The sequence below is a fragment of the Anser brachyrhynchus genome (assembly GCF_964034855.1).
Source record: "Anser brachyrhynchus genome assembly, chromosome: 1".
NCBI lineage: Eukaryota > Metazoa > Chordata > Aves > Anseriformes > Anatidae > Anser > Anser brachyrhynchus.
In genome coordinates, this window is record NC_137694.1 from 32,058,209 (window position 1) to 32,078,963 (window position 20,755).

At 37.0% G+C, this 20,755-nt stretch overlaps 1 protein-coding gene across 6 annotated transcripts in view; it reads left to right on the forward strand.

Moving 5' to 3' along the window:
• Positions 1 to 20,755, forward strand: part of PPHLN1 (periphilin 1) — a 71,956-nt gene that overhangs the window by 16,700 nt on the left and 34,501 nt on the right. For 4 of the 6 annotated variants that reach the window (XM_080574638.1, XM_080574637.1, XM_080574636.1 and 1 more), the window contains 2 exons: positions 13,567 to 13,823; positions 18,044 to 18,126. In XM_080574638.1, coding sequence (XP_080430764.1) covers positions 13,567 to 13,823; positions 18,044 to 18,126 — 340 coding nt within the window. The remainder of the gene's footprint in view (positions 1 to 13,566; positions 13,824 to 18,043; positions 18,127 to 20,755) is intronic. The other 2 variants (XM_080574640.1, XM_080574641.1) reach the window with 1 other exon arrangement.

Consider the following 20,755-nt stretch of genomic DNA (forward strand, 5'->3'; position numbering starts at 1 on the left):
CTGCTCTCTGCCTGAACTGCTGTTCCGTTTGGTGACTCTCTCCCTGCAGGTGCAGTATGCGATGGTAGGATGTTCCAGAGGAGTGACCTAAAGCTTGTACATTTAAAAAAAAAAAAAATTCCTTGGGCAAGAGTGGTCATTTTAAACCAAAACCTTTGACAAGAGAATCTCCAGATAGAAGCTAAAAAGGTCACTAGCATTCTCTTAATAAAGCAGGATTTAATATTGAGGATTCTGTGAGAGGTTTTTTTCCAGATGTAGAACAAGGCACTTACCTTTACATTATCAGCTTTCTATTACAGGGGGTAGCTTGTTGCTTTGTCCCCTGTAAGTATTCTTTAGTGAATGAAGTGGAACAGTGAAACTATTTAAATACTTTGTACTCATTTAAAGCAGCATATTGTATTGTGGGAGGTCTTCAGGCTTTGGATTTAGACTTTCTTGTAAAGTAAACCGATCTTTGTCCTGCTTATAGGAGAGAACTTAACCAAAGGGATTTATGAGATGGTGCTAAAAATGTACATAAGTCCGTTGTTCTGCTGCAATATTTGACAAGTCTTAAGGGACGCCATACAAGGACCTCATTCTTTATTAAAAAACACGTGTGGAGGGAAATAAATATGGCAGCCACCCAAAGAAAATGGTCTTGCTTTGACGGAGATTGATAAGTCGAGTTCTAATCATATTCATTAGTACATGCCTTTAGAAAAAAAAAAAGGGTAAAAAATTTCTTCCAGAACATTCAAGCTCTCAGGCATTCACAACCTACTGGAGTAACTTGCGCTTATTCATATACAAAGTTCCAGTTTCCTTACAATAGGTCATTGTGGGAGGTTGGTTATACCTGTCTGCAACTCCAGGCAAGGACTTGTTTGTCAAAATCTACTTCAGAAGACCCATTGTGTTAGGCTGCTAGCTAAAGTATTTTACCTTAGCTTAGGATTTTTTGAGAGGGAGGAATTGTTTTTTTTTTTTTTTTTGGAACAAGATAATAGGTAATAGATAAGTTAAAAGTAGGTTCCAGTTTACACCTCATATTTAATGACATCGCATTACACTACATATCTTACCCAGCAGTTTTAACAGTTCAGTAGTTAAGATGTTTGGGATGTTCTCTGCTTTACCATCTTTTTAGCTCTTTTGCGATGGGGACAACTGATTTCTTTGCAAACTGAGACTTATGTTTGATAATTTTATTTTATTTATTTATTTTTGGTTACTTGGCCAAAATTATATGCCTCTGAATGCATTATGAATCCTTTAGGTTTCTTTGGACCACAGGTGTTTATTTTGGATGGATTTTAAGAACTTGTTTCTTCTTATGCAGCTATCACTTAGCCAGAACAGGGCAGTTTTAAAACACTGCATTTAGTTAAGAACTGTTTAGAACTGTGCACTATTGTAGGCCAGTGCAATTGAAGGGAGGAAGGTTTCGATTCAAACATACCTGTTTGTTGGACAAGGTTTCAGTTGCAGAATTTTTCTGCCCCAATCCTTCAATGTAAAAGTATGGGGGAAGAGGTAAAAACTCCTTGTATTTTAACTGGATGTTTTTGTGTGTTTCAGCTAATTCTGGGGCTGTTCTATAAGGTGAATGTTGACTTTGCTATCGGCTATTAGAAGTTGTCGATTGGTTGCTTTTCATTTTTCAATATTTTTATTTGCACAATTGTTGACTGCGATTTTTGTTAAAGACCTGTTTTCTTCTATTTCACTGAAGAGTTTTTCATTCCAGTTGTGAAAGAGACGTTCTCTTTCAAAAATTGCCTGTTGATAATCGTGTTCTTCTTCAGGGGACCTGAAGAACTCTGACTTAATTGCCTGTGCAATTTCCAGCTCAGGTTGAGGCAGCAGTGATGGTGGTGGGGTGTCAAACTTTCGTGTCATATGTGCTGTAATGATCATTTAGTTTCTTTTTCTTTTAATCATTTCTCCTGATGAGCTTCTGAGGTCAACTCCTGCTATTGAACCACGACCCTGCAAGTTCCTGTAGGAGTTTGAGCTGTGATTTTCCTCCTGGCTGTTGGGAGACTGCTTTGACTGGTGTTGGTAATAGAGAGGTCTGGCTGCTGTAGTTAGGTTTGGAGTGAGGTCATGGGAGCTTCATTTTTTCTGATCAAAACACTTCAAAGTTGGTCGTGTGTGGGAATTGTTAAATTAGCAGAGTTTCCCACCAGCTGATTTTTTTTTTTTTGCTAGTCTTGTGAGTATACAACCTCTTGTGGTAGGTCTTACCCTTTATATGAAATTTAGAACAGCTCTAAGTCTTTGATTTAGTTTCTGCTGAGAGCCATAAGAGAAAACCGTGTGAGCTTTTTTTCAAAAAGCATTATTACAAGTAGGTGATTTCAGAAGCATTTGGACAATGCTCTCAGACATGTAGTCTGATTTTTTTGGGTGGTTGTCTGGGAACCCAGGAGTTGGACTCGATGATCCTTGTGGGTCCCTTCCAACTCAGATACTCTACGATTCTGCACGTATGGTATTTCACATACTTTGATGATGGTCCCTTGAAATGGTTCAGTTACTTTTAAATATGGTCTCTGTGTTGTGACTCTGAGGGCTGACAAAGTATTCTTTGGACTAAAGACAGATAGTCATAATCTTGTCAAGGAAAGTTTTGATGTGTTTAAAAACCTACTCCGAATTATTGCTGAATGAAGAACACCTAGGTAGTAAATTGACTTGTAATTATTTAATTGACAGCCATTAAACACTCCAAAATTGGTAACAAAGAAGTTACAGGTTCTCATTGTGGTGGTTCTCAACTGCTATCGTGTTTTTACAGCTTGCTTTTGATCTAATGAAATGCTGTATTTTAAGGAACTACGGCTTCTTGTGTGGACAACTGTTCCCCACTGTGGTTTGTGTAAGGCCCTACATTAGCATATGAAATTGGTATCATCGCTTACATTTGTAACAGTGGCTATAGCTGTTTACTGTAGCTATTAGTAACTATGCTATGATAAGGAAAAAATCAGTAACGTGTTCAAATTCAGTTACATTTTGAAACAGCAGTGATTTGTTACCTCAAACTAGTCACCTTTCTGAAAAAAGCATTTTTATTTTTTTTAAATCAGTGATGTTTACATACTGCTAATGAACTGTCAGGAGACCCTCTGTTTATGATGTATGACAGGGCAACGTGCCCAAAGATGAGCTTATGTACCTGTACGCTGTAAGATCTTGGGTAGCACCTCACTTCAAAGACGACTTTTTAAAACCAAGCCCGTCTGCTCTGGTTTTAAAGCTATCGTTATAATCAGATGGGAGATGGTATGAAGCTAGCAAGTTAAAGCCCTGTTGGGAAATAACGAGACAAACTCCCAAGGATAGGACTTGATTATTCTGGAAGGGCTTCCTTACAAATATGTTGAAAAACAGCCAGGAACTGAGAAACGGTGGGGAGGGAAAGAGGTGGGAGTCTCACTTCGAGTCCAGACAGCTACTGTTAAGTTGGGCATCTATCGAAGTCATTTTGACAACCAGCCAACAAATTGGCTTTATGCACGTAGTCGTGTCTTTCTCAAGGTGGAGGAAGTATCGTCACAGAGGAGTTGTACATAATTTCTCTTAAGATAAATGCTTCATCTGATAGGTTCCAAGGACTTGTTTGTTACATTTGGTACATACTAAATGTTTAGGGGATTTTAATTCCCATTGAGAGAGGGTGGGAATACCAGAAGGAGCTTTGTCTAGATGCTGTTTCTTTACATGAATACAAGCTGCCCTTTTTCCCCCCCTTAAAATAAGCAACGAAATGTGTTGTAAATTTCAGTTAGAGGAGAGTAAATACAAACAAATGTGGTGCTATTAACAGTAGAGGCATCCTTTTGTTAAGGATTTTGCTGCAAAGAGAAAGTTCTTGATAGAACGTTTCCACCTGCTGTTGACAGTCTGTTACAATCTACGAATGAGGAAAAGCTCGTTAATAAAGCAACTCCATGATCTCATGCCACTGGTATTATTTCTAAAATGTGTTGATATTTTTGTATGCTAACAAGTTATTCTTAATGTTAGTCTTGATGTCTATTCCTGATATATATTTGCATAACCGTATAAGGTTCTTTCCCTTGTATACGAAGCTTTGTAATATTAGTTTTGAGTTGGTAACGAATGCTTTTGTCTAAGTGCAAGTGAATATTAACGCTGTGACAGTCAACAGTGTTGTGTCAGCCAGCTGTCTGAGTGTCTTTCTCTTCTGAAATTTGACTGAAGCGGTTGCATTGTGTTAACTGACGTCCTTCTTTATCTATTCTAGTATGCCAGACTATTTCCCTGAAATTGTTTGAGAACAGGTATACGCAGTTTGGAAGTAGAATGGAAAAGAAGGGTATTTGAATGCATTAACTCATCCTTCAGATCAATTCAGGTGTGATGAGGTAGAAACTCAGTATGTGTTCTACAATTTTTGTTGTAGTACTTGCATTTTTGGAAGAATTTTCTACAAGGATTATCTAAGTAAGGCAGAGGATTACGTTAACAGAGGAGATTGAAGTTGAGATGATAATTAATAATTTTCTTCAAAAACTTTCTTCAGCTGCTGTTACTTTTATCCCTTACTAAAATGTCTCTGTTTAACAGTTTTCTGTTTAAAATTTTATCTTTGAAGCTACGTTAATTATTTAGTCATAATACTGTGTTTTTAGTGTTGCTTAAATATGTGTACATATTATTTTTAGGAAAATATATATAAACACCTAGTCGTAGTGCTTCTAACTTTAGCTACTCTGAAGTTCTGCCAAGGAACCTCTTATTTATCATAAATAGATGTCATGAATGCAGTAAAGATACTAATCCTTCCTACAGCAAAAATATTTTTCCACAGTAGTTTAAACCTATATAGGTTCGTGTTGTTCTAGCTCTTCCCTCTTTCTGCTTCTGTTTCACGTGTTTCACCCTTCAGTGAGCTGGCACTGCATCCTGACCCACCAAAACCAATTTGCTGCCAGTTTGATTGCCTGAGAAAAAATATCAGTGCCAGGCTAGGCAGCCACTGAGAATGTGGGTTCATATTCAAGGAAGATCAGGTTTGTAGCAGCATCAATTTGAATCAGTGCGACTTGTATGCACTCTGAAGTTAGCTGCTACTAGATCACCGAAGTGACTGAAGCCATACAGTAGTTCCAAAAGGATTTTTAATACGGAGATTAGCCAAGTAGCATGGCTTGTCTCTGTTAAATGTTTAAGTAAGTGCTGTTTGTAGTATGTGGGAAATGGCTTAAAAAAAAAAAAAAGAAAGAGAGATGGACATGTATATTATAGTGATTGTAAACTACAACCAAGGTGAAAGAAAAAAGCAAATTGGGGGCAAAAAAAAGCTAGACAGCTGAATAAATCTACAAGAGGAAATGTCTGCCTTAAGTTGGGACTTTCTGACTTGGAACAAACTTGCTACATACTTGACAGGAAGGAATGAGATCAGAAAATAATAATGACCAATATACTTTTTCTTCATATACATATAATAATGGCTTTTATCTTTGGAAACCTGAAAGTAAAGACAGTTTGCAAACTTTTATTTAAATTTGCTGTGCAGAAGTCCATACTGCTATTGCAAAACTGTAGGGGCATAAGCAAATCAAACCAAATCAACCTATCTGCTTCAAATCTTACTTTAATTTAAGACTAAAAACACAGAAATTTGGGGACCGTTTTTCTGATGTAGAGAAAAATTAAGTGTTTTTTCTGATTTATAGATCTCATTAAAGAATTTGGAAAGAAGAAAAAAAACAAACCACTAAATATAATAAGAATATTGTGTATCAGTGTTACTGACATAAGGAATTGCTGCTTACAAACCTGTTCCACAACTTGCTCTTTCCTTTTGCAGCTTTTTATCAACAGTGCTAGAAAATTGACCGCAAGGGTTGGTCAAATCAGTATATACGGGTACTATTTGTTGCTTTTTTTTTTTTTAAAGCACTATTTGTTGCTTTCTCCTAAATTTCAGTGAAGTAATGACACACTGCAGCACACCGATGAGAAGTCCTAAGGGCTCCTTTAGCAGGTATTTCATGGTTTCTGGGTTCTTGTATTTAAGAATTTTAAAGATAGTATTTGGGAAGGAGAATAATACCATGCTGAACACAACTGACTTCTGCCCATAAAAATATAGTGCAAAAATATTTCCTTTATTTGTGGTGCTTAGGGTGTATATTGTTAGACAAACATTTGCCTGCATTGCATTGCTTGTAACATGGCAAACATCAACTGTGAAGTGTGTTGGCATTTCTCTTATATGCTGTTCTTTTTAGAAGAATATAATGCTCAGATGTTTGTTCTCTTAAGAAGAAAAAAAAAAGGACAAAAAAAAACCACTCCCCAAACGAACCAACCAAAAAACCCCACCACCCACCCACAATTTGTTTTGCTTGGGAACTTGGCAATATAAAGCTGCGTGACTATAAACAACATTAACTTTTCTCCAAAGTCTCATGTAATTTCTCACACTGATTTAGAAGATCTTTAAACAAACAATAAACTTATTTTAAAACTTCCACAGAGCTGTTTACTTGTGTTTCATACTATGTTACAGTCCTTAGATACTTGTTCTCGATTCCATTATGTTTGCTTTCTGTACTACTTGGGAATTTTTTCCGTCTCCCACCCCATCAGCCCTGTGCTCTTAGGGACCACAGAGAAACTCTTTAAAGTTCTTTCCCATGTTCTGGTCTTGGTGCCTGTGGTAAAACGACAGTGAGATGTCTGAGTGCTGATTTAGAAAGGTCTGTCCCATTAGAACTTCCTCTGGAAGTGATAATGATAACCAGTTTCTCTGGTCTGTTACGGTATCTGGGTAGAGTGTGTGAAGATAACATATCTTGCTTCCTGTCTCTCTTCCAATTTAGAGCTTATATATTGAGATACAAGATTCAAGTGGTGTCAATTTTGAGTTAAATCTGATTAGGAATTGATTCAGTTGCTATTATACTGAGAAGTTTATTCATTCAGATTGTTGTCTGAACTGCATGACTGTTCTGGGATGATATGCTGCTCATAAAGTCAAGAGTATGAAATCTGGCCCTACAGTAATGTCTGTTAATAAATATTTTATCAGCTATATTTTGTGCTGAAGAAATTGCTGTAGCTGTTATTAGAAATTGAAGGTTGGTGCACCACTTTAAGCAAATATGAGCTCTGGAACTTTAGATCTATGATTCATTTTCTATTGTAGAGAAATTATAGGACTTATTAAGCTGTCATTTTTGAAAAGAAGAGAAGCCAAAATTGCATTCATTTGAATGTCGCTATTTTGTCTGATTTGATCTTAATTTGTCTAATTTACATTATAGTTTTGTCTTCATTCTTCATACAGTTGTATGTGGAAATTAAATCTATGTTTATACGGACTCTAACTCTTATTTGTTCCTTTGTCATAATCGGTATGCTTGACAGTAGTTTGTCAGATAATAGAAAAAGTCTAAGTCTAAATGTACTTCTATTGCTTAAATTTATCTTCCAGCGAGTTTAATAAATTACATCCTTGATGACAGTAGAAAAGAGGATGCTCTTTTCTGAGGATAAAGAGAGGAGTAATCTGATTTCCAGCTTCAGCTGAACTGCATAGCTTGGCTATTTGATCAATGGACATAGACACTTCTACCTAATGGCACTGTAATATTCGAGTTGTCTTATTTTTTTTATTTTTTTCCCCTCATCTGCCATGATATGTGGGGGTGTGGAGGAGGAAGATGAGTTCAATAGATTTCATATTGAATAAGGTGGACAAGTGCCATTAGTGTGGAGTTTTGGTGTTTGCATACAGTGACTTCTATAGTACTGTATTTTTAACTTTTTTGTTATACATGTTGTATGTCTAGCTGTCCTCTTCACAAGATTTATTGCTGTCCTGCAATACCTATTGCCTTCTACCTTCATGTGAAAAGCTGTTAATGAGATTATATTGACTAGACCAAATTATGTTAATTTCATTTAAAGCAACTGCCATTTTCAAGGACTGTAGTTATTGCTCAGCTATCATGTTCAAAACCAGTTGTCATAAGAAATCTGTCATCATTTCAGATCTTCAAATGAAGGTTGATGGAGTCAGATGTGATTATTTGTATCTATAATGCTGTAATTTATTGGTTTTAGTTATGGTAAATCAGCATAAAGATCTTTAAACAAAAACAAGGGATTATAGAAAGTCTATGAAGCAGAGCTAAAGAAAATTGCTGGTTTGTTCCATAAATGTATACTGCAAACTTTGGAAAGGAAGGGAATGGGTTCTGGGAGAGAGGATGGTAGCCAGAATCTTCAGCCATCTAGATTTACTTCGAAAATGCTAGAAGTGTTCTTGACCCTTCATGTTTCCTTTTTGGGTGTTTAACATGCAGCAAATTTTGAGAAATGTAGAGGTCTGGGATGTAGTATTCTTTGATAAATGTTTTCCATGTCAGCTGAATCATGTTGGTAGTTCTGCTAAGCCCTGCCTTATCCTGGCAAAGAAGGCAGGAAGGTTCTTCGTTGGTATTTTTTTCTTTTCCCTCTCTCCCTTTCCCCCACAGCGTATTTTGAGACAGAAAAGGTGTAAGTTAAGCAGAGTTCAAGTTTTGTCTGTTGTAGCTTATAGAATCATAGAATGGTTTAAGTTGGAAGGGACCTCAAAGCCCATCCAGCTCCACCGCCGTGCCGTGGGCAGGGACACCTCCCACCAGCCTAGGGTGCCCAAAGCCCCATCCAGCCTGGCCTTGAGCACCTCCAGGGATGGGGCATCCACAGCTTCTCTGGGCGGCCTGTTCCAGGGCCTCACCACCCTCACAGTAAAAAATGTATTATGAATATCTAATCTAAACCTACCCTATGTTAATTTAAAGCCATTATGCCTTGTCCTATCACTACACCCCCTGCCAAAGAGTCCCTCCCCAGCTTTCCTGCAGGCCGCCTTTAGGCACTGGAAGGCCGCTGTAAGGTCTCCCTGGAGCCTTCTCTTCTCCAGGCTGAACAACCCCAACTTCCCCAGCCTGTATTCGCAGGAGAAGTGCTCCATCTTTTTGCACGTAAGTCCAGTGTCTTAAGAAATGTGTATCCTTTCCTCAGTTTACAAAATTGTGAGTTATTTTAAAGCAAGGTTAATAATTGACCCTAAGCCTATAAATGGAATATTTAACCCTTTTGGCAATAACAGTAATCTTTCTCAGATGGGATGGGTCATGTAAACTTGTCGGTTGATGTTTTTTCTAGGTGGTAGACCAGATTCACCTGTGAGTTACTGAAAGACCCCATAGATTTGAAAGAGAACAGTAAGCATAAGTTCTTGTACACAGTTGCCTAGCAGCATGAATTCAATGAGAAAAAAACTCAGATTATTTCACAGATCCATATATGTTGTCATCCTTTTTCTTATTGATTATTAATCTCTTCTCATATATTTTCTTTTGTGATTGTGCAGCTTTTTCCCTTATTTGCACTTATGTGGTGTGCTTTCACATAATTACACCTCCGCTCCAGGCATTTCATATCTAGTCGGTGATTGAATTTTGCCGTTCTGTTCTCTCACATTACAATACTGGCACAGCAGTTTGTGTTAGTCTTTGCTTCTCCTAGCTTAATCTGTACTACACTGAGGGCTTCCTGTAGCCCCTCAGTTTCCCCCAGTGCTGAGTGGTTTGCTGGGCTTAGTGGCTGGGGAGAATGAGCGCGGAAGAGCTCAGTGCGGTAGTGATAGCTTAGGATCATCTCTCCTATGCTTTGGCAACTGAAAAGCTCCCCTGTGCTGTGTTCCCTTGGTCTCCTAGTACACAAAAACAAACAAACAAACAAAACAACAACAAAAAAAAACATACTTTTGCCTGTTCTATATTTCTTTTTGTTTTGTTTTTTTTTCCCCTCCAGGGAACTGGATCTGATGGCTAACTGAAATAACTCTCAGACCTATGGTCTTCCCTCAGCTGCCCTTGGTGGATGGTGTATATATGGCTGTTTACTTACAAAAGTTCAGGAGCTCATCCAAGTTTACCAGCTTTAGTGAGAATTTCGTGGTCAAGTTTCATGGAGGTTAAAAAAGCTGATAGTTCTTACTGCAGTACCACTGGGAGAACTAACTCGTGCTTTCCAGGGCTAGGTGTGAGAGGTAAACACAAAGTATGGAGATAAGAGGGATCCTATTTAAAGGGGATTAATCTCTATTTGTTATTAGAGGGAGTCGTTCTATTTTAAAGTTAGAGCTGAGCAAAAATTTTGAATCTCTATTAAATATTGTCCCTGCTCAATAAACCTTTTGAGTATGTGTTGGAATCTGAAGCATGTGCTTAACTGCTTTGCTGAATTGGGGCCTTCATTACCAAATTGCAGGTGTATGTTAGTTTAAGTATTTAAGGAAAAAAAAAGGTAAAACAATGCTTATTTTGTTCTGTTCAGTGTGGTTTGTTACATTAATGGAAAACATCAGAAATGCTGTGCTGTTGCTGTGCTGTCCAAAACAGCCTTAATATAGTTAATAGCTTGAGTGTTCGGGTATGAGATTGGGTCCAGTGAAGAATTAGCTAGGGTGATGAAATGAAAACAGATAAATAAAATTTCTCCTTTTCTGTGCATAATATTGCTGCAGAATGAGGTTTTAAAATGTTTTCCTCTTTAAAAGTGTTCCAGTGATATTTTGTAAATTGTTATGTGCATATTAGTGTTATATGCGTTAGATAGCTAGGGCACTGTAAAATTTTCCATAATAAACTTGTCTATATACTAGGGCTTAATAACTTGCTCATAAAAACGTGCTTTGGGCATAAAAGCAGTGTACCAGTCTGCCAGAAAGCTGGAGCTTTAAGAATAAATAAATAAAGTCAAAGGCTCTCTGTATGTTACAGAGAGTAATGCAACAAATAACATGTAAAATCTCAGAATTTGCCTAATAGATCTTTTCTCGTGTTGTGCAATTACATGTTTAGAAAAACATTTGTAGTTGCTTTCTGTTGACTGCTGGCCACTGTAATATTTTGTAATGTTGTGTTCCTAACTCTGAATTACTGTTGGTTAAGACTAATGCCTCTTTGTCCTGCGCTGCGTCTCTAAAAGCTGGGATGATGTGTTAAAGTCTGTGTTTAACATCAATGAGAATGATGCTACAGTCAGTGAAGCACAGTTTTTTCACATCCAAGAGAGAGCATTAGGAGGGAACTGCATAGAAAGTGTGCTGTACAGAAACCGTTCCTGATAAGTATTTCTTTATTATTCATTAAAGAGCATCTTGATCAAATATTTATGGAGACTTGCTGAGACAAACTAGTTAAGTGCTGAGCTAGTCTTTTTACCATTATTGAAGTCTGAGCTGTCTTTTTTCCCCTTCTTCCTCCAGTTTATGTTTATTTCTACTTGAACCCTTCATATATTTAATGTAGGTGATGCATGACTTTCCTATTTTCACCTACATCTCACAGGACTGAGAACTCATCTGACTTCAGATTTCTTTTTCCTAAATTTAAGACAAAAGGTTTAGAGTGTTTATTCATTAAGCATGTTATTTCAGCCCCTGATCATTTCAGTTATTTCCTTCTGGAAAGTCTCTGGTTATTCCACACATTTCCTGAACAGTAGTGTTCAAAGTTTCTCCTGTTGCTCTTAGGGCCTTTGAAGAAAGCAGGAGGATTATGCTTCCGTGATTCATTCGTTAGTGCAAATATCTGTGCAATGGCTACTGTGTAGAGACTGCTATATTGAGTACTATTTAACAATTGTTAATTGTGTCTTGTGGTGGCCTGCTTGGGAAGATGGAAGTGTCATAAACAGAAGAAGAAATGTTCAGAAAGGAAATTAAAATTGTTTAGATACAAAACTTTGTGACGTTGTCTTGTGCAGTTTCGGTATGTAGGCCTGTAAAGTATGCTAAGTAAGATAAGATAGCCAAGAAAGGCCTATAGCCTGTTAACAGCGAAATAATTATTGAACTGTAAAAACTGGCTTTGCCTCACTAGTGTTTGACTGGAAACCAGAGTGGCTGACAGCTGTTTATCTGTTCATGCTTCCGTTTAATATGAAAACTTTCAAAATATAGATGATTTTTATCTTCCTGATACTGTATTCCACCTGGAATATGAAAAATAAGCTGAAGGATTGTCTGCAGTTTTACTGTCTATGTGAACACATCTTTTCCCTCTCTGTCTCCCCCCATGATTTTTCTGTTGTAAAATGACCTCAGTATTGTTTGTGGGATTTTTGTGCTCTGAAGAAGAACCACTCGTGTAGACGTGCTTTCCATGCCAAAAGTAAATCAGTACTGTATAAAACACGTTAGTGTGAGTGGCCTTGAGTGCTTGAGTGCTCGTGGTGCTACCTGCGTAGTGTCAGTAGTCCAAAACACCGTTGGCACACTGAAGTCCTTTGTTAGCCACCACAAGTATGCGTCTGTAACATGCTACAGGAATTGTACACTAGAGGGCTTTTCTCCTTTTCTCCGTCAACATAAAATTAGCTATAGCTACATTGTGCTAAACGAGGCCACCAGATCTTTGCTAGTCTTTGTGAGGCATTCCCTTATTTTTAATATTGGACTATGATGAGAAATAGGAGAGAGAAGCAGTGAAAAAGGTACATTCTGGCTCACTCTACATGCTTTGAAGTCCTTATTTTTTACTTACCAATGCTTTGATTGCCAGGGGAGCTGAGAAGTACTTGCTTCTCCTCACAAGCTGTCTTCTGACTGAGGGAAATGCCACAGGTCTAGGTTCAGTACATGTTTGCTTGCATGTTGGAGATTCTGTAGTCAAAGTTCAATTTGGTAGTTTTTTTGGATCTTTACATATGTTTATCAACATAATTTGCGGGTAACCAGTATGTTTTGGTTATGGTCTGGAGTTAAAATACATGAATTTAGTAGGACCTTTTAGTGTTTACTGTATTATACTTTCAAATCAGATGGATTTCATGTAATATTGAGCATGTCTGTGGCATTTTACAGAAGTGTTTGAAGTAAATATTGCATATTGCAAAAGATAGACTTATAAATAGTTATAAAAATACATTTTTTTTTTTCATCCAGGGCTTGACCTTGGGTGGGTACGTAAGCATGAGGTGAGATATTCTGCAGTTTTCTTTGTACTTGCTGGAAATAAACTGAAATCCCTCAGTGATATTTCCTGTAGCAAGGTGTGTAAAGTCAAATGAGGGAGATAGTCCCATGAAAGTAAAGGTAAGAGAAAAATAGAATGGAAAAACGGCCAAATAGTGTGAGCAATATTTGGGTATGCATTTTGCCTATTGTGATAGTAAGACTTTGTTTCGAGGTAAGGGAGAGTGCGGAGTGAATCTGAAGAAAATAAAATGTGAGAATCTCAATTTCTTGAATCCCTTGTTCTCTTATATTTTAGCTGCATTATCAAGTAACAGAAGTGGGGTTAGCTTCTAGCTATGATGTAGTTGAATGAAATTTGACAGAAAAGATGCATTCTTTTTTTCTACTTTTCTACTTTTTTATTCATTACATAGCACTGTTTCAGACTTGTACTTCAGATGACAGCTAATCTGTTTGTATTTATCAGACATAAAAGGTTGCTGTTGTATTATCCAGCACTGTTGTACAAACAATGGAAGGATAACCAAGTAACTTTTATTTTTCTGTTGTCTTCAAAGGGACATCAGAGACAGCTTCAGAAGAAAAAGCTTCTATCCTTCTCATTATATGAGAGAGCGATCCCCTCATAAGAGGGACTCTCCTTTCTTCAGGGAATCGCCAGTGAGCCGAAGGGATTCTCCGCACAGCAGATCTGGCTCTAGTGTCAGCAGCAGGAGCTACTCTCCTGAAAGAAGCAAAGCCTATCCTTTTCACCAGTCCCAGCATAGCAGAAGTATGTCATCTTTACATAAAAGAAATATTTCTTCTCAGCAAGGTAATGCTGGATTAATGATGAGAACTGGTTAGTGAGGTGAAACTTCAACTCATTATACGACCTTTCTCTTTACATATGCTCTTTTACAGTGAGAAAACTAGACATCTTGTACCAATTACGTCTGCTCTTCAGCTGCTTCATTGTACTGTCTGTTCCTCTATGTATTTCGTGTGTGGGATTGTAGGTGTTATTTCAACAGCACCTCTAGACTGACTGCAGAACTCTCAGCTGTGCAGTTTTTCCCAGTATAGTTTGTTATTTTCATTTTAGCATCAAATGCTTCTTTTACTTCTTAAGTGCTTCTCTGGATTCCCTTAGAAGAAACTCAGCTGTCAGCTGTAGCAGATGAAGGCTTTTATTCCTGCAACCAGGGGAAAAGGGGGATTAAAAATTTGAAGAAATTAAGGTGCATGCTGCTACTTGTTATATTTTCTGAAAATGTTTTTAGAACTGTGTTGTTAGGGCTTTGATGCTGGTGGATTATTTTATTTTTTTTATTTTTTTTAGCAATTTAATTTCATTGTCAGGTTCTCTCAAATCTTGCTTTCCTCAAAGAAGTGTAGAGTCAAGAACAAAAGGAATGTGTCTTGGTTTATAAAAGCTTGGTTTATAAAAGCTCAGCTGTTAATCTTTAAAGAAATCTAATGAATCATCTGTTTTAAAAGTGAAAACCTGAAATATTTAATTTGCAAAAAGAAGCAAAATTCCTTTTTTTAGTATGTTATAATCTTAGCTACTGCTGTTTCTACAGTTTATGTAAATTAATCAGATTTGATTTTCCTTTCTGCACATGTTGTTCTAGTGAGCTATACAAACCTACTGTTCATTTTGACAGTAGTTTTTAAATTAATTAGTTTTTCTTTTTTAGTTGATACGTGGCATACTAGACCATTATGTAGCTCCTCTTTCCAAAAAGGTGCTTGTGGAATTCAGTTCACATTGTTTAAATACTGAGGAATTATTTCACTTAGTGGTAGAATACAAATTAGCTTTCTAAGTGATCATTGCAATTATTTTAACGTTTAGTAATAATACTCAGCGAATATCAATTCCTGTAAATGTAGGAGAGGAAGAGAAGATTATGATATTCAATTGTATTTGCAAGAGCGTTGTCGATGTACAGATCAGAATTACCAGGAGTTACATATAAAAAAAAAAAAAGTTTGGAAAAACATATAAATGTTTATGGCATTTCCTACAATTCCGAGCTGACTCCTATCACCTTTGTAGTGCATTGGCAGAATTACTCGAACAGTAGTGGAAGTGGCGAGGTGGAAGCAGACATCTTCAGAAAACAGAAAAGATGCCAGTCAAGACAGATGGTTATATTTATGTCTGTGGCTTTGGGGTTTTATTTTCAATTCCATGGTTAAACACCTTTCTCCATTTTTAATCGATATGAAGAGACCAGATGGCTCGTACACTGACTATTTCTCTATAATAGCTTGTTCCCCAGAAAATAGTACTCTGTTTCATCTGTTCCTGCAGATGACTGAATTAAAACAATCTACTTGCAAGATATAAATGTTTTAAATAAAACTTCCAGAATACTGTTTGAATATGATTTGTCTTAGGTAAGCTCATCTATTACATATTTAAAAGGAAAATAAAACGGGACCTATGTCTTATATGTCAGCAGTACATTTTAGTCTGTCCATTTAAGAAAAATGGATTCTTCAATAAGTGAATTGTATATGATTTCATGCTAAACTTTTAATACTTTAAATATTGTAATACTATTTAAAGTCATGCTGTCTGAATCAGTTTGGCCTGATGACTTCCATTGCAGGAGGAATATTTCATGCTCTCGAGCCATTCAGAAATTATAAAAAAAAAAAAATACAAGATTTCAACAAACGAAACAGGAATACAGAAGCTTTTGAAGTAGAGGGACAGAAGGGGCTCATGGGAAGAGCCATTTCAATCTAGATATGTTGGGTGAGCATCTAGGAAGTAGGGTGGCATTGCTTGGTCAGGCCAGTCCAGTAAGGGGTCTCTAGAGTGCTGTGCCAAGGAGATGTAGGAATGCAAACAGCAGTACTTAGAAAGTGTCCTATTCAATGGTTCAGCTGGGGCTTCTGGGTTCAGAATAGTCGTATGTTCAGAATAAAGGGCCTCAAAATTAAACAGCAGTTTCTGTCTCTTCTTAATTTTGACTAATTTACTGCCACCTCTTTCAACTAATTCCGTCTATTCAAGCACAAACATATAATCTACTCAAGTTAGGTAATCTCTAAAGAATCCAGTGTGATGAAGGAGGTATGTAGAAGGCAGAGATGAAATAGTTTGTGCATTTTTTTTAGAAAGGATGTGGGTGCTCATGAGGCTGAAAAGCAGGTATCACAGGAGCAAAACTTGTGTGTTATTTGGTGATGTCAGGGTGACGTTCTATGCTTTGGGGAGTGTGACAGATTAAAGACGTGATTATTTCCACCTTTTTTTTTTTGTCAGATGCATTGTATTTATAGCAGCTTTTAATTTTGCACAGCTTTTCTTTTGGTGTTCTTTTCATTGTTAAAGATCTTTCATGGTTAAAGGTAATTCGTAGCTCATCTTTGGTTTCATGGCCACTAGAAATTCTTAAATACAGCCGCTTGCTATGTTTTTAAATGTTTTCTATTTAGTCCCTGATTTGGAAATCATGCTAAAGTGCGTTTTGGAAAACTTACTTTTGTCCAAGTAATTTCCCCAGCTATTTTCAGTAACGTTTCTGAAAGACCTGTTAGTAGCTGTGAAGATTTTTTGCATGGATCAGTAGGCCTTCAGCATCATGGTAGTAACTCACTTGCCTCTAACAATGTGCAGAGATGAGCAGTTGTTTGATCTTTGCTTTGTGCTACCAGCCTACTTTACACAGATGACATGAAAATGTGAGGAAAGAGTTGAAGACCAGCTTTTTAAATCTTTCTTAAACATAAAGTCTATGCAAAATGCATACTTTTCACCATAGAGAATATGTGAAAAATAAGGAAAATATATCCATACAGGTTGGCCAGGCTGGATGGGGCTTCGGGCAACCTGGTCTGGTGGGAGATGTCCCTGCCCACGGCAGGGGGTTGGGACTAAGTTGTCTCTAAGGTCCCTTCCAACCCAAACAATTCATTGGTTCTAATTCTATGATTTCCTATTGTGAAAAGTATGCATTCTGCATGGACTTTTCCTTATATTTTTTTTTAGGTAGCAGTATTTCAAAATACACAACACTATGCAGTCATAATTTATAGCATTGAGTAAAAAAGAAAATAGCTCAGCTGTTAGGAGTGAGATGTCATGTTTTTATTGCTTTTTATTGCTTGCATTCATTAATTTAAGGCCATATTGGTTCTCCTAAATAAGTCTGCTCAAATAATTTATATCCAAATTTTCATAAATGCTTGATAGACTTGTTTTTAATTCATCCCTTTCTTAATTAAACTGGTACAAATTTAACTGAAGCCAAGATAAGTCTGTATTATTTTCCATTTGTGAACAGTCGTGCAGTTTCCAATGAAGATGAATAGTTTAGTAAGTTTACGCCTGCTGACAACAGACTTGTTTTACCTGTTCACCTCTTGCAGATCCTTTTAGATGCCATCCGTAGACCACAGGCTGAAAACCAGTAGTCTGCACTGCAACCAGTTGTACTGCTGTGGGCTGCCTGTAACCAGCCTGTGGCAAGGCTGTGCACAGACTGTGATTATCGTAGTAAATCTGAAGTGGCATTTTGCTGGTTTGAACGCTTACAAGAAAACCTCTGATAATATAAAGAGAATTTAGCCTGTGGTTCATATAATACAGGATTTCCCACTGCAGAGCTTTCCAATGCACTGTGGCTGCTAAACCAGTTCCTACACTGCCTGGTTTCCTGGAGTGATTGATTGGTGGCTAACATAATAAAAAGATAGGAATTCTTCATCTCATCTGCTAGAATTAAGCTTATTACAGGAACATTAAAAAGTAAAATGACATCATCTTGCCAAATCATATTGATATGCTCCTCAGTTAAATACTGCGTAATAAGGTTTTCCTAGATCTGCCAAGTATAATAACTCTCTCTTCTTTCTTTGTAAAGAGAAGAAAGCGCTATCAGAATTTATCGGATAGCGGAGGGTATAGATTTCATGTCTGAGTTGAGCAAATTTCACTGAAGTTTTTCTGCCAATAAATTATGAGAACCAATAAATTTGCAGCATATGTATTTAATGTAATTTTGCAGTTCTTAATTTGTTCTTTTATTATAGGTAAAGAGAGGACTTCAGTTCAGGCATTGAAAACGTCAAGAGATGCATCACCTTCAGGTTCCACAGCAGTACCATCATCAAAGGTGAATTTTGGTTTCTGAGTACTTCTCACCATGCTTTCAGGTTGCTCATTGTTGAAATTAATTTTTGTTCCTGCTCACTTGGGAGGAGATACTGTATGCAGCTGTTAAGGAAAGGAGCATCTTGTATTGCTCTACAATCCAGCAGAGAGGATGGTTTTCCTTTATCTAGCAGGAAGGTGCTGCTAATGCTGTGTATCTAATGATGACACTGACAACCCTTTTTATTCTGTAGTCACCCTCTTATTTTAGGAGAAAGGACATTTTAAATAGATTTAAAATCACTATTTTCTGAAGCCTGGAGTATGCTAGGAAAGGGATGGCAAGGATAAAAATGGGGAAGCAGATTTTAGGAGCAAAAGATCAATAGGACATGCATGTACGTGCACCGAACTCCATCCTTTAGTGATTCTTAAGGTGTGACTGGATTTGGAAACAGGTGAAGTGTCTGACAGATTGGGAAGGTAATGTGAACAGAAGAGTTGGCTTGGAAGCAGGGCTGCGTAGGGATGTGGCAAGAATGATAGCATTTCCTTGGGAGGAGAGCCACATTGCAAAACAGTTTGGTAAATGTCTTTTAAGATTCTAAATGATGCTGTTTAATTTCCCATCAAAAAAATCTTGTCGGCTGAGCACCAACTACATAATCTTGCTAATTAGTTAGACAGACAGACTAATAAACGCTAATGAACAATCAGCAACAATCAGTTTTGTTCTGGCTGTCCTGTGGCAGTAAAAACATTTTCACATCTCAGACCGCTTGCCTGAAAATTGTATTTGAGGTTAAAATGAGAGCTTCCACAGGAGTATTTTCCCTACGTTTCTGAGAAATACTTTAATAAAAAATAAAGAAACAATGCTATATATTGTTCTGAGTGAATAAGGTCCTGTTAAAAAGTAGCATTCACCCTAAGTAGCATGATGTACTAGCCTGGTTCTTGGGGGTCTTTTTAATAAAAAACAGTGGAATGTTTAAAAAAGAAAGGGGGGGCGGGCAGGGAGAGAGTGGTATTTCTGTTGTGAGAAGGTGAGACTGAAGGAAATAATTAAGTGGGTAAAAAAAAATCAGGTTTTGGTTGTGCTATGTCATTCTAAGCACTTATTCCTTATGCAGCTCTTTTGGAAGTGCTGTGCTAGGCACTAGTTAATTGCCAATGTCCTTAAGGGGGGAGGCAGGTATTTTATTTTCAGTGATGTAAATAAGTAAAGTAAGATAAAAGCTGTTAGGCACAAGTTGCACTGATCTGGATTAGAAAATAAACTTTATAATTAGTTCACCTATTTTGCTTACAGACTTAACATCCCACAGCTTAATACCAAATCTTTAATACAAATCTGTGAGAACAAAGAGATACCGCAAAGTCTCTTGCTATGGTATTAATATGCAGTGTGAGCTTGAGCTATAAAGTACTCTTTGTGTAGCTTTCCTCTCCAGTCAGCTCTGATCTATGCTGTATTGATTATTTTATTTTATTTTTTTTTGGTGCCAGAGGTTTGCATATATCCACTTGATGTAGACCACACAAAATGCAACTTTGTTTGATTGAAGTCTTCCCCAGACAACACAAGGATTTATTGGGTATACATAAGCTGCAAAAATGGAATTACTTCAGTGACATTTTATCACTTGTCCCTTTTAAGTCCCCACATCTGCCTGTAATGTACTGTTTTCTGTCAGAGGAGCCTCTTGGGATGATGGCTGGATTACACTAACCAGTTAAGCTGTGTGTAAGTGCTTCACTTGTGTGGAAATATCAACCGAAAAAGTTGGGGCGAAACACGATAAACATCTCTAGGGCGAGGGTCTTACAATCTAGAACGGAGAAATGAATTGTATGCTTCATTTTCTAGATTAAAGGAGATAATTTTCACTGCTCTAAGTAATAATTAAACTTTGAAATACTTGTAAAGGTATATGCTTTCACAGCAATATCTCTTTTCGCTTTAACTGTATGCAAATCTGAAAAGGTTTTTTTATCTATCTTATAATTAATTTTTTTTACATATTCATGCCTGTGAATTAATACATGCTGGTGTTATCAGATCTTAACCACCTGTTTAATTGACTACTGCATGACATCTTTTGTGTTTTTCTTTAATATCTTTCTGGACTACAAACCTTGGAGGCTGTATCCGACATAATTAAAGCCAAAGACAGATGTGTGAGACAAGGAAAGCTTCCCAGAGAAGATAGCAGAAAACTGACAGGTTTTTGCTGTTCTTGCATTATGCATAATAAAAAGTGAAAAGACACCCTTTTTTGATTAAAAAAAAAAAAGTTTTTTTTCCACAAGGCTGTGCATTCCTTGCTAGTTTACAACCTAAACAGCTTCAAATGTTTTCCTTTGAGAAGTGTGCTCATGTTCTTTTAATTTTCTCTTACCTTTAATAGTGTGTACCTGTGGAAATGCTACTACTTTATTACATAAAATACACTCAGTATTTTTAATACATGTTATTCACATGTGACCCACATAATTTAGTGAGATTAAACTTTTTTTTTTCCGCTGTCTTCCAGATACTAGAGTGGCTAGTTTCTGTTTTCAACTTGTAGAAACGTTGTAAGGCATGTGAGATTTTATCTTCATTTTTTGCAAAGATAACAATTGGTGACAAAGATATTGATTATTTC